At 46.3% G+C, this 14,163-nt stretch overlaps 1 protein-coding gene across 1 annotated transcript in view; it reads right to left on the reverse strand.

The window, feature by feature from the left end:
- Pik3ap1 (phosphoinositide-3-kinase adaptor protein 1) overlaps nt 1-14,163 on the reverse strand; it is a 113,758-nt gene that overhangs the window by 27,400 nt on the left and 72,195 nt on the right. The window contains exons 9-10 of the mRNA XM_021211878.2: nt 8,620-8,715; nt 3,199-3,393 (exon numbers count right to left, since the gene is read on the reverse strand). Of these exons, the coding sequence (XP_021067537.1) occupies nt 3,199-3,393; nt 8,620-8,715 (291 nt within the window). The remainder of the gene's footprint in view (nt 1-3,198; nt 3,394-8,619; nt 8,716-14,163) is intronic.

Consider the following 14,163-nt stretch of genomic DNA (forward strand, 5'->3'; position numbering starts at 1 on the left):
AGAGAGAGAGAGAGAGAGAGAGAGAGAGAGAGAGAGAGAGAGAGAGAGAGAGAGAAAGGGTCTGGGGGCTGGAGAAATGGCTGAGTTGGTAAAAACACTTGCTGCGTGCCAGGTATGAGCTCTCCAGCACCCGCATGTATGCTGGGTATGGTGGCTCACATCAATAATCCCAGCACTATGGAGTTGGAGATGAACAGAGTCTTGGAGCTTGCTCGTTAATAGCTGAAGTGGTGAGCTCAAGTTAAAAGAGAGATGCTCTGTGTCTCTCTGTCTCTCTGTCTCTGTCTCTCTGTCTCTCTGTCTCTCTGTCTCTCTGTCTCTCTCTCTCTCTCTCTCTCACACACACACACACACACACACACACAGGTGGAACAATTAAGGACTGCTCCCCAGCACCCAGTTTTAGCTCCAAGTGCATCCAAACAAACACACGCGCTGGCACACACTGCATACAAGGAAGGGAAGGAGGGGAGAGGAGGGAGGGAGGGAGGGAAGTGTGCCAGGATCCTCAGAAGAAGCATCTGTGGAGACCCTTCAGCTAGAGAACAAGAGGAGGCACCTACTAGGCCAATCCATACCCTAAATTAGCAGAACTCTACCTGGTAGAACGGGTCAAGCGTTTCCCTCCGGAGGGACCAAGATGAAGCCCCTGGTGGGGAACAGGCACAGAACAACAGAGATCGGAAAGTGAACCGTTCTGTAGGTGGTAGCTCCCTGGGCTCTGAAGAGGACACCCTCAGTTCAAACCCCAGCCCCGCCACTCATGTGTCATATGAGCTTGGATGACAAGCTTGACTTTCTCCATGCTCCTGTTTCTTATGTAGAGTGAAGACTACAAGCATTGGGTTGCCATGGGAACTAAGTAAGGGCTAGAGAGTAGCCAGTGCCTGGAGCACAACCTGCTACGTGTAAACATGCACCATTAGTCCTTATTGCCATAATTCATTTCTAAGCTTTGAGATGGACACCAGTGGGGTAGTGATGTCATGCTAACTAGTCCAAGTGACGTCTCTTCAGTGTCTCACGGTTTAAAGGTATTTCCTTACGTCATATCTCATCTGGCCTTCAGAACAAAGTTGTAGCAGAATACTGTCATCTACCAGGACATGCATCAATGTAGACTCACACTATCATGATAGCCATTTATAAATAAGGAAACTAAAGCCCTAATGGGTAAGGTACTTGGGCAGAAAGAAGTCAGCGATTGTAGGTGTGTTTGTGTGCACTGTGCAAAGGTTACCCTTGTGTTGTTCAAATGCTGATTTCTCTGCCCCCATCTCTTGTTTCAATCTGGACACAGCACTGTAATGCTTATGTCTAGAATCCCTGTCTCAACTTTGTGTGAATAATTCTTACCATCTATTCTCTGCCTGGTCAATAAATGCTGATCGCCCAATGGCTGGGCTGAAGAGAGAATAGGGGGAAAGCTTTATACCAGACAGGAGAGAAGGAGAGAGAGGGAGGTTCAGATTGGCCACAAGGAGGTGGGTCAGAGAAGACATCACGGGAAAAAAACCAAACCAAACCAAAACAAAACAAAACATCTGAAGCCCAAAGATCCGAATCAATAATAATATGCAAGCACAATGAGATGGGGAGGGAGGTGGTCAGGTAAGCACAGGAGGTTACTATAAACCAACGCTGCCCAGTATTGAGGTTTCTCTGTGCGGCTATTGAGCACTAGCAAAAGTAAGGAAATACAGCTGCCGGACTAACTCACTTTGTATTTATAACACAATAATTAATTTTACAAGCGATACATCTCTTCCTAGCCACTGCCCCTGTTACACTGCTCGTCTCCGCTGCCTCTCTGCAATGGGCTGCCACCTCCTCTCCCCTTAGGAGTCACCAGTGTGTATTTATGGGCTCGGAAGCTGGATTTGATTGCTAGCAGTAAGTCCAGGAAGTGTCCACCTGCCTGGATTCAGAATCACCAAGAAAATACATCTCTAGATACGCCCATGAGGGCATCTCCAGAAAGGTTTAACAGAGGAGAGAAGACCCACCCTGAGCGTGGGTGGCACCATCCCACGGGCTGGTGTCCCAGACTGAATACAGCTGCGCTGACCCATAGTGTCTCTGCCTCCTAACTGCAGACACCACATGACCTCATGCTCCTGCCGCTGCAGCTTCCACTGTTCATACTGCTACATCCCCTCCCTGACCGTGACGGGCTGAACCCTCAAACCCCGAGCCACAGAAAACCTCGTCTTATCTAAGTTGCATTGTCACAGCAATGAAAGGGTTAACTGCCACAGGAGGTGATGGAGGTGAGACTGGAAGTGGGTGAAGCAGTAAATGGTGGGTTGTCAAGCAAATTACCACTGCATCACCGGGTGAACACACAACTGTGCCTTTCAGAGTTCTCCCGCAACAGCTCCAACCCAGTCACCTGAGGCTCTGGCTGGGTGCTACCTGCCCCATCACACCTTCCACAATACACGCTATTAAAAACGGATGACAGTGGGTGGTGGCAGTGCATGTCTGTAATCCCAGCCCTTGGGAGGCAGAGGCCCTGGGAGTTCCTGGCCAGCCTGGTCAAAATCCTGTTTCAAACAAAACCAAATAAGAGTTCAGAGCTGGCAGTTTTGCTCATACTGAGCATAAAACCAAATTAATAAAATCAAGTCCTGGAGTGTAATAAATGTACCTTTTATCTCTAACTGGCATCCCAGGAAAAATCATGAAGAAGTCAAACTAAATTCTTGCCAGCTTTCATTAGCGTGGGTAAGCAGACAGCCTGATTTAGTGGCTAAAATATCGGCTGTGGAGTCAGGGTCACTGGGGCTAAGCCCTGGCACTGCTATGTTGTGACTGACCTTTTGATCTTCCACTTCCCATCCGTAAAATGGGGATCAAGGCCCTTACCTGAAAGGCTATTGTAAAAAATTAAGTGCGAAGCATGTTCCTGGTAGATTTCAACAAGTACCAGCCATTAAAATGATGAATGGTGACGACAGGACGAGTTATGAGATGGAAATGTACTAGGTTCCCATTTACCTAAGGCAGCACTGAATCTAACCACTGTCTCTGGTCTAGCTCCAGAGTTCGTGCTGACCTATGACCTATGACCTATTGCCCTGGCTGGTGATCATCCAAAAGACAGTCTGAGCAACACTTCAGAAAGCCAGGGAACCGGGACATTCCTGCTGAGGCTCTCAGAAGCCCCCGCTGAGCACCATCCCTGGCCGCACTTACCTTTAGAAATGTATGGCTCATTGTCAGGCGGTGGGGAGGGACCAGGAGCGCTGGCCTCTGGCCTGGGCACAGGGACAGGGGGCCTGTTGGCCAGGTCCACAGAGAAGGCCTCATCTTTATCCACGGTGTGATAGAGTTCTTCCCCATGGGGGTGGTGCTGCTCTCTCTCCCAACTGGCCGGCTTCACACTGTTACCTGAAACACAGAGAATGGGGATTGGGTACAGAACCCTGGTCCAGGAAATCGCCTGCCTGAAGGTCACAAGACCGAGCGAATGTTCTCTGTTGCCAAAGGAACAACCTGTGACCAAAGGCTTCCCTTGGGATATCTCCTGTGCCATTTGCTCAGAACTCATGAAAGCAACCCCAAGAATACCAAGGTCTCCTTCACTGGCTACCCACCCAGCCCAGGACAGGAGCCACAGGCTCGGTTGCTTCGATCTCACAACTAGAATCCTAACTGCAAAGGCTGAGGAATCCCAGAACCACTTCCTGGTGTCCGAGCAGCACTGGAATGATGATGCCCTGCATCCTCATCACCGGCTATGTCAGCATCTCCCTGTCCTCTCCACAATGGCTACACGGTATGGCTCCTCTTAGCTGAGCATGGTTCTCCGGTCATTTCTTTGCATGATTCTTGCATCTGGTTTTTAATAAACCCGTTGTGTTGTTACTACTGGTAACCTCAGCTTCCACACGAAGAAAAATCCTGAAGCTTTGAGGATTTAAATAACATGTCCAAAGACTCTGAGAGCCGGGCTGGTACCCAGAAAAGCTAACTCTACAGCTATCCCTCCCTCCAACTGTCTACTGTTTCTCACACCCTCACACTGCCCCCCACTAAACAAAACCACTGAGGAGAGAAGCTTGCCTCCCTCTTCTGTCCACCAGCACCCCACAACCCCTGTGTTCCCTACAGTGATCTGCTTCTTTGATCGACACCATTTAGTCAACAGATCCTCTTGCAGTGCCTGCTTGAGGTATAGGACCAGGGCTTGGTCTCCTTCCTGTGGAGGCCACAGCTCAGTGACTTGTTGGGAATTCTGTTTTCATTGCATCTTTTCTGAGCTGCTGAGGGGTTGCTTCTGGCTTCCTGGTGTCCAGAGGATTGGCCAGGCTGAACCTCACTCATTAGGAAGTAAGAGTTCCTGGACTCTGCCCTCGAGGTAACTTTCCAAGTACACGCTTATCTTAACCCTTCGCACACTCGGAGAAGGGAACTCTGGGAAAGGCTGTCCAACTGTAACAAAGTGAAGTATCCTGGTGGAGCTGCTAAATACCCTACAGGGCAACAGTGGCTCTCTCGTGACACTTGTCTGTCACCGTCTCTAAACACGCTGGCTCTTGCCTCAGTTCCTCATCCTGCTTGGAGAAGGCTGCCCCTCAGCTTAGAATCTTCTTAGTGACACCTTGTGCCAGGCCAAGCCCCGCTCCTCTAAGTCTCAGTCACACTATGACTCCCCAGAGAGGCCATGCTGACCGCCCATTCTTAACTGAGCTGCTGTTTATGCTCCCTGACTTTCATTCCTTTGCTCTGTGGCCCTGACGTAATGGGGACTCCCTGCCTCTCTCCCTCCCTAGTCTGTCAGCTGCAGAGGGAAGGACCTGGCCCTGGCCCTCCACATTGTCCTAGAGGCAAACACAGAACATTCTATACTGTGCATGCTCGGTCACATCCTTAGAATGGAGGGACAAATAAGCTCTGGGTAGAATGTGAACCAGACAGAGTCCCGTGTGGCAGACTTGAGCCTTCCTACCGTCAGCCTGCCTCTCCTCCCAGTGGTTCCCTGGCCTCGGCAGACTTCATGGAACTCCAAGGAAATCTTGGACCTACTGCAGTGTCATGGCAAGCAGAGATCTCTTCTTCTACAGAAGGAGAAAGTTTCCTGGCTTCAGAGGCCATGAGAGGGGCAGACTTGTGGAGAAGAGATAGACGTAGGATTTACTTCCTTAGCAACATCTACAGGCAGGGCATCTGTAGGGAAGACTTTTTCTGGGAAGCTGTGCATTATCAGGAATCCTGTGATGCCCTCCCCCATTCTGCCAGTGCCCACAGATAATCAGAACCATTCCCTTGGCTCCTGCTGCCCAAAGAGGAATAATTTTCAGGAAAAATGCCTAGTCCTGCCCTAGACACCAGGTTTCCTACAAACAAAATATACTAGAGAAGCAAAACAGAACCAAATGACAGGAAACAGGTTACCTGAGGCCAAAGGTCACCTCAGAGGAACTCAGTCTGAGCTGTTGGACCCCCGACGGGATGAACTCTGACCCCTTTCTCAGCCTCTCCCATCATGATCCAATTATGCCATTTAAAGTCAGTAACTAATGATTTGAACAAATAGTGTATACCTGTCAGGTACTGCTCTGTGCCGGGGTCCACATTTCACTGGGAGCAGAAAGTTAACTCTGCTTAGAACTCTTTATAATGTTACTGGTGACTGACTGTCTGAAGGCCACATGAGTGGAATGAGGGTCATGACAGCTGGGCTCAGGCCACCTGTCTTAGCTATGCCTCCTTTCTCTCAGTCACAGACGGCAGATCTGTAGGCCCCCACCCCCCAAAGTCTTCAGAGCTGCAGAATGCCAAGAGATGCTTCTAGAATCACGTGAGATAGACACAGAGGCGGAGGAGAGGGATTGAGAGGGATTCCAGTTTTATCCGTGGTGTAGGTAAAGCTTCTGTGTGATACTTTGCATGAAAAGTGTTCTAGATCCATTTGTAACTTCTGGTAGAAACGGTGTGAGCTCAGGCCACTGAGCAACAAGACACTATCAAAGTTGCAAGACATACTTCCTGAAACCCACCGATTCTGTCCTGGTGTTCTATAGCATACATGTTCTCAAATACATGAAAAGACATTACATGCAACAAACCTCAAGCCTGCGCTGAGGTTTGCCAAGCTCAAAGCTGAAGACTGGCTAATATTAAAAAAAAAATGTCTAGGCAGCTGTAGAAAAGCTAATGCTTGGGCTAATAGTACCTTCGAATGAACACAAAAGATGACACATGTATACAATATCAATATATCCAGAAAAAAATGCTGGGGACTCTAGGGGGAGGGAAAAAGAGAGAGAGGCGGAGGGGGAGAGAGGAGGGGGGGCTGAGAGACACTGAGAGAGACAGAGATGACACGTCTCATTGCTTTAGGACCAGATATGATGGCTCACACCTGTAATCTCTGCAGGTGGGAGGCAAAGCAGGAAAACTACCGTGAGCTTGAGGCTAGCCTGGATCACACAGTGAAGACCAGACCAGATAGATAGGTCTATATAGTTTTGTCTCATCTGTGTGTGTGTGTGTGTGTGTGTGTGTGTGTGTGTGTTGCACCACTTGAATTTTTAGTATTTTTATCTATTATCATCATAATAGTTAACAACTATAACACAGTGATAAGTGGGCATAGCAGGGACCCAAAGGAGTTTCCATTGTTAAAGATAAAAAACAGAGCTTAGAACAGAAAGCGTAGATTTATAACCAAGGCTCTCACAGTTACCAGCTGACCCAGCAGGAGCAGAGTCACACAAAACTTGAAAGGAAGAAAACTCCTGGGTCCTACTCAGCCTTCCTCATGAGCCTGTGCCTTCGAGAGGACTCCAGGCACATGGAAATCTGAGAACCTCGGCCACAGGGAAGGCTGGCAAGCTCAGAAAGACCTGAGTGTGTAGTAGGTCTCAAGAAACAATTTCCCCCATTCCCTTATACCGAGTCTTGAGGAGGTATCATGACCAGCCTGCCATGTAAACTCTTTTGATTCCCTTAAATAACATCACTCCCCTGCGTTCCCATGGCACCCATCACATTTTTATTTGCACTGAATTGTTTTTCATACTAAGGAAACCTCACTTGGAGTGTGTGTCTAACTCCTCTGCAGGACAGGGCTGAGTCTTACCCCTTCCCACGACACCAGGGGTCTGCACAGACTTTAGGTTTGATGAAGGACTGCTGGAAACTGAGCATCAGATGAGCTCAGGATGACAGGAGGCTGCCATCTAGGCCCTATCCCACAAACCGTTCCTTTCATAGACGACAGTGCGACCGTGGTCAAAGGAGATATTCTAAGGCGGCCTCGGGGGGCCAAGAACTCCTACAGTCTGCTTACAGCCTCTGACCTTGCTGAATGAAAGAGGTGGCGCCTAATGTATAAAGCCTTAGGTTAATTTACCCTAATCTGGCAAGGACCGACCTGCCATGTAGGCTCTTCTGATCTCCTTAAGTGACCCAGCACTCCCCTGCGTTCCCAAGACAACCAGCCTTACACATTTGTTACCACCACTTATACAGGAAGCATGGAACGGGTGACATACATGAAGCCCTTAAGCTCGGCCTGGAGCACTGCTGAAGACCGCAGGGCAAGCCTGAGGCTAAATAACGAAGTTATGCAGCAAAACCCATCTTTGCTCTATCCATGCCTCTCTTGGTGCCAGCTGAGGAACTTGCCAAATAGCTGCCCAGACCTCTGCCTAGGTAAAGGAAGTTACAGAGCAGGAGTCAGCAGACAGGGTTAAGGATCCAGATAGTAAGTGTATCAGGCTCTGCAGGGCAACAGTCTACTGCAACCACTCAAGCCTGTACCAGGAATGTGCAAGCAGCCATAAATAATAGCAAATGAATGGGCATGGTGAATGCTGATAAAACTTTATTAGTAGGTCAGGCTGCGGTTTGCCTACGCTACACTAGAGCTTTTCTTCCCCTTTACTGCTCAAACCATTTGACCTCCAAGTCTCATGCCCTCAGAACCCTGCTTCTACAGCGACGTGACTGGCATATCCGCCGTACTCATAACTGACCGGGCAGAGTGAAGCAATTATTTACACAGCGTGACACCTTGTACGTCTGAAAGCACCTATAGTAATGACAGCGGCCATGATTATAACCCTTTGTCAACCCTGGTCCTGGGTGAAGCTTACTGTCACTGAACATTCTTGACTCTCACTGTGACCTGCCACCTTAGTGCATCAGGTGGATCTTAGTCTCCCGATGTTCTGACCACATCCATCTCGTTTTTACAGCTGAGGAGAATGAGGAGCTGAACACCTTGTCTGAGGCCTTCCGGGTAACTGAAGAAGTCAGAGAGCATAGATTGGGGGCCACACTCTTAACCCCTGCAATGCTGCCTCTGCTTGGCAAATAGGGTGCGTGTTCCCTTCTTTTAGCAGAAAGTCAAGGCTCCTATGGGTTCACGTCTTATTTTTCTTTGGGTTGCCAGTTTCAATATCCAGAACAGCGCTTTCTGCCTGCTGTAGGTACTTACTTAGTCTTTGTCAAATAAAAACTGGCATGTAATTTAAATGATGTCTTCTCGGGAACAACTGACTTAGCGTAATAAATGACTCCCGTGGTGTGTCATCACATGCCACGTCTGTGGCGACCTGTCCCTTGAGCACCAGAGTTTTGCTTCCCTGATCAGTGACAACTTACCTTCTAGAAACTTGCGGATCATCGAGTCTTTGGTGGGCCGAGAGAAACTTTCTCTAGAGACTGGGTTCCCTGCACTGGCCTGAAGCATTTCAACATCTGGAAGGAAAACGAGACAGAGCTGATGTGCTATTCTTCCATGCAGGCTAGTTGATCCGCAGAAAGAATTGCAAAGGTTTGGTAGTGTCTTAGTCAGGGTTTCTATTCCTGCACAACATCATGACCAAGAAGCAAGTTGGGGAGGAAAGGGTTTATTTGGCTTACATTTCCATACTGCTGTTGATCACCAAAGGATGCAGTACTGGAACTCAAGCAGGTCAGAAAGCAGGAGCTGATGCAGAAGCCATGGAGGGATGTTCTTTACTGGCTTGCTTCCCCTGGCTTGCTCAGCCTGCTCTCTTATAGAACCCAAGACTACCAGCCCAGAGATGGCACCACCCACAAGGGAACCTCCCCCTTGATCACTAATTGAGAAAATGCCTTACAGCTGGATCTCATGGAGGCATTTCCCCAACTGAAGATTCTTTCTCTGTGATAACTCCAGCTTGNGTCAAGTAGACACAAAATTAACCAGTACAGGTAGTGTTAAGGGATTCATAAATTTATCCTTCCTCCCCTCCCTCTCTCTCCCCTTCCCTCCTTCCTCCCATCCATCCTTCTTTCCATCTCCCAACCTATTAAGTGTTGAACATTAAGAAAAGTGATACCCACACCACTACAAACCTCTCCTTGGAATACAGGCCTCCAAAGACACAAATATGTTCATTTGTGATTAAAAGAATAGGTGTAAAATATATAGTTCAAAATGACACACTACAGTATTGCTTATTATATCAAAAATGGGTACAGAAAAAAAATAGAGAACAAATTATGATTTGTTCAAACAATGAAAGATTATGTAGCAGCTAAAAAGAAAGAATGTCTTAGAGATGCATCTACCAACAAACTTAGAGTTCCAACGCATAGTAAGTGCAGAAGTTAGATACAAGGGAATACATATAGTAATAGCTACACAGACTTGGAGACCTATAGCACAGTGCTACAAGCTGCCTATGAATTAATAAATATGCAGACAGCACAAAAGTGCTGTTGAATTCCTGGCAGTGGTTACCTTCGAGGAAGGAGCAAGGATGACTGGCTCCAGCCAGCCAGCAGAGGACTGTACTTAGGATCACAATACTTACTTAGCCTTCTAACTCGTGTGTGTGTGTGTGTGTGTGTGTGTGTGTGTGCTACTGAAGATCCTGATAGATCAAATGAATCAGAGACTTTAATTCCAGCAGAGGCAGGCAGAACTCTGTGAGTTCAAGGTTAGCCTGGCCTATGTAATGAGTTCCTGGACAGCCAGAGCTACATACATAGAGAGAAAAAAAAAAGAATCCAAATATTCACAATCATATTTTAATTACTATGCTACCTTTAGGAGGCAAAGTGGAAGTTTACTTTTATATTTTCACAAATATACATGCATATGAATCATACACATGCACCACACATACATATGTGTACACACACACACACACACACACACACACACACACACACATACTGTTGCAAGGAGAAATAAGTAAGACTCAGTGGTTTTCTAGAATAAGCAGTAGAGAAAGTTAGCCCACTGATCCCTTTTTGTATTTTAAGGAATTCTTCTGCCTATTTAAAAAAAAGAATGAATATTATGATGCTGTCTATATTAACATGTTATCTCCCAAATAATAATAATTCCATAACCCCAATCCAATCATAGGAAACATGGCACATCCAAATTGAGAGTTTACAAAGTTATCAACCAGCAAAGGTCTCCTTCAAGAGTACTGGGGCTGAGAAAGCATGAGAACCAACCCAAACTGAGGGACAGAGGGACAATCTGTGGGTCACAACAGCTGTTGGAACTGTGAAAGAGAAGAGGATGGATGGCGAGAAATGGAGAAACCTGAACAAGATGCTAATGTTAGATAATATGGGACGAGAAATGCGTGAACGTTGGTATTCTCCAGTTTTTCTCTTAAAAACAAAAATAGCACAAGGGTATTTTCTTCCCAGTGCCAAGCAGCAAGCCCAAGGGCTTGCATATAATAGCAGAGTGCTCACCACTAAGCTAGGTGCTTATCACTAAGCTGGGTGCTCACTGCTAAGCTGGGTGCTCACCACTAAGTTGGGTGCTCACCACTAAGCTGGGTGCTCACCACTAAGCTGGGTGCTCACCACTAAGCTGGGTGCCCACTACTAAGCTGGGTGCTTACCACTAATCAGGGTGCCCACAACTAAGCTGGGTGCTCATCACTAAGCTGGGTGCCCACAACTAAGCTGGGTGCTCATCACTGAGCTGGGTGCTTATCACTCAGCTGGGTGCTCACCACTCAGCTGGGTGCTCACCACTGAGCTGGGTGCTCACCGCTAAGCTGGGTGCTCACTGCTAAACTGGGTGCTCACCGCTAAGCTGGGTGCTCACTGCTAAGCTCAGTACTCACCGCTAAGCTGGAACCCAAGCTCCAAAATAAGATTCCTTGTAAGGAGAGGAATGAATGACGAGAGAGGTGACTTCAGCAGCAAAAGCAAGCATGACACGGAGGGGACCCTCTGCTGAGCCCCGCTCTGTCCCCCTTTGCCAATGAGATAAGCACTTTCTGGTGGGTGGCAGAGCAGGCATATGTGGATAGAATGATGGAGGTAGGAATAAAAAAGTCAAATTTGTTTTAATTTATAGTCTTTACACTATATAGTCTATTTATAGTGCTTTCATTGATCCTTAATAGTCTGACACTGGAAGAAGAAAAACTAGGCTTTGCCAAATGGAAGCTCAGTATCAGATCACAGTGCGTCAATCTGTCTTGTTTCTTCCACTCCTTCTTTCCTTTGCTTGAACTGACATCATACTGGCAACCCAACACCAACTAGTCTTTTATGGGCTAGTACCCTGGTTCTCAACCTGGGGGCCATGACCCCTTTGGGGCTATTGCATAGTAAACGTCCTACATATCAGATATTTACATTATGATTTGCTAACATAGCAAAATAACACTTATAGCAATAAAATAATTTTATGGTTGGGGGTCAGCACAACATGAGGAACTGTATTAAAGAGCTGCAGCGTCCGAAAGGTTGAAACCGCTGCTCCAGTAGAGCATTCACGCCCACAAGATGACTTTGCTTGGCACAGGTCTGCGTCTCAGAGGCAAGAAAGCATATCTGAACTCGGCAGTGTTGGTTCTAGGAAATGAGAACTATGTCAAGCACAGGCAGGAACCACTCTGGGGAAAGGCTGTACCCACAAAAGCACACTTCTTATCACGTCTCCAGAGGTGCAGCTTCCAGGATCCCCATAACCCACACGCCAGAGTCATCGCCCCCCAGAAAGACTCAGAACACAGGTCCTTAGCAGGGTTTCCACAGCTGCGTACAGCTCCTCCCACATCCAGATATGTGACCAATCAGGGGTCATTCTCATCCTAGGTAATGTTGCCTAGAAACATGGTTGACATTTGGCTTTTATTGGGTTACCAGGGTAACAAAGCCAGGAAGTCAAACAAAGGTCAAATTCTCACGCAGAAAGGGAAATGAAAAGTGTTTCTATTAACTTTGTCCATCGTTATCCTGGGTCCACTCATTTCAATCCATTCGGCTTCTCTTTTCCTGACTGTAAAATGGTGGTGGCAACGGCACAGCTCAGTAGATCTGTCGCAAGTGTCACCTGAGAAGCCTTCCCAGAGCACAGCACAGTGTCTGCGAGTATGAAGGGCTGGATGAATGCTCTCTGTTATTTTTGTTATTAAATCCTATACCCAGCAAAGAAAAATTCAAAATAGAAGACTCTATTTACATGTTAAGAATTTCTAAGAGTTTGGTATACAACTCACTAGCAAACAGCTTGCCTAATGTGCATAAAACTGATTGTTTTTTTAAATTTCTAGTACCACAAAAATATTTTTTTCATAGCATTAAGGATTGAACTTAGGGAAAAAATTGACACTATAGTTTACATATCTTTATGGGGTATGTAGTGATAACTTTTTTAAGACTTACTTTTATTGGTTGTGAGCCTTATTAACAGCTGAGCCATCTCTTCTATTTTTATTTGTTAAGGTTTATTTTTAAGTTTATTTATTATTGCTATTATTGTTGTTATTATTATCATTATTGTTATTGGCATGAGTGCCTGCATGCGTGTGCGTGTGTCATGTGTGGATAAGTGCCACAGGGGCCAGAAGAGGGCACCAGATCTCCTGGAGCTGGAGTTACAGGAAGTTGTGAGCTGACTGACAGAGATGCTGAGAACTGAACTCAGAACCTCTGAAAGAGCCACCGGGACTCTTAATAGTTGAGCCATCTTGTCTTTTATTTGGTGCTCGTGGTTTTAGGTTTCATGTAGCCTGGGCTGACCTTGAACTTACTATGTAGCTGATAACCTTGAACATCTAGTCTCCCAGACCCCATCTCCCAAGGGCTGGAATTACACCACTCTTGGCTCACACAATGCTAATTTAATATATGTGTACAGTGAAGAGCGGGTTAATTAACAATTCCATGTCTTCAAACAGTTATCTTGTTTTTGCTTGAGAGTCTCTGAACTTCTTTTTGTTCTTTATAAAGTATATAATAAACATTTATGAACTGTAGGCACCTTCCTGACCAGAGAGCAGAATTTGTGTCCCTTGTACCTGTATTTCAGTGCTTATTATCTTTTTATTGTTTGTTTATTTCATTTAGTATAGTGCCCTTCATTCCCAACCACATGGACACAAATGGCAAGATTCCTTTTTATGGGTGAACATTCCACTGTGTGCATGTACCCCACTTCTTTATCTGCTCTTGCAGTAAGGCACATCTCAGTCCATTCCAGATCTTGATAACAGTCGACAGAGACACAATAAAAATGAGAATGCAGGTATCTCCCCCCTCCAATCTGATTTCATTTCCATTGGCAATCTCTATCTAGAAGGGGGGCTGCTGGGTCACGTCTATTTTTTTTTTGATAAATTTCCATAATGGCTGTCCTAACAGTGTCTGAGAGTTCCCCTTTCTCTGAACATTATTTGTTGATTTTTAAAAAATTTTATCACAGCCACTCTAAAGGGACTGAAGTGCTACCTCATCGTGGTTTCGATTTGCATTTCCCTGGTGAGTCACTTTGAACATTTTCATATGTTTGCTGGCAATTTGCATATTTCTAAAAAGAAAAGCCTAAAGTCTATATTAATTTCTGATCAGTTTTGGGTTTGTTTTTTTCTGTTGAGTTATCTGAATTGTTCATATGCTTTGAACACCATTTGTTTATCGATTTATGTATTTATGTATTTATTTATTTTGATACAGTGTCTCTCCGTGTCTGGCCTGGAGCTCACTATGCAGACTGGGTTGGCCCTGAACTCACAGATATCCACCTGCCTCTGCCTCCCGAATGCTGAGATTAGAGGTGTGGAACACCACACCTGGATCTAAGGTTTTCAAAGATTTTATTTTTGTTTTTGTGTCTGTGTGTGGGGAGCCGCCCTCACATTCGCCATTACAAGATAGCGCTGATGTCCTGTGCTCTAACAAACAAACAAGGCA

This window comes from Mus pahari, chromosome 1, assembly GCF_900095145.1.
Source record: "Mus pahari chromosome 1, PAHARI_EIJ_v1.1, whole genome shotgun sequence".
Lineage (NCBI taxonomy): Eukaryota > Metazoa > Chordata > Mammalia > Rodentia > Muridae > Mus > Mus pahari.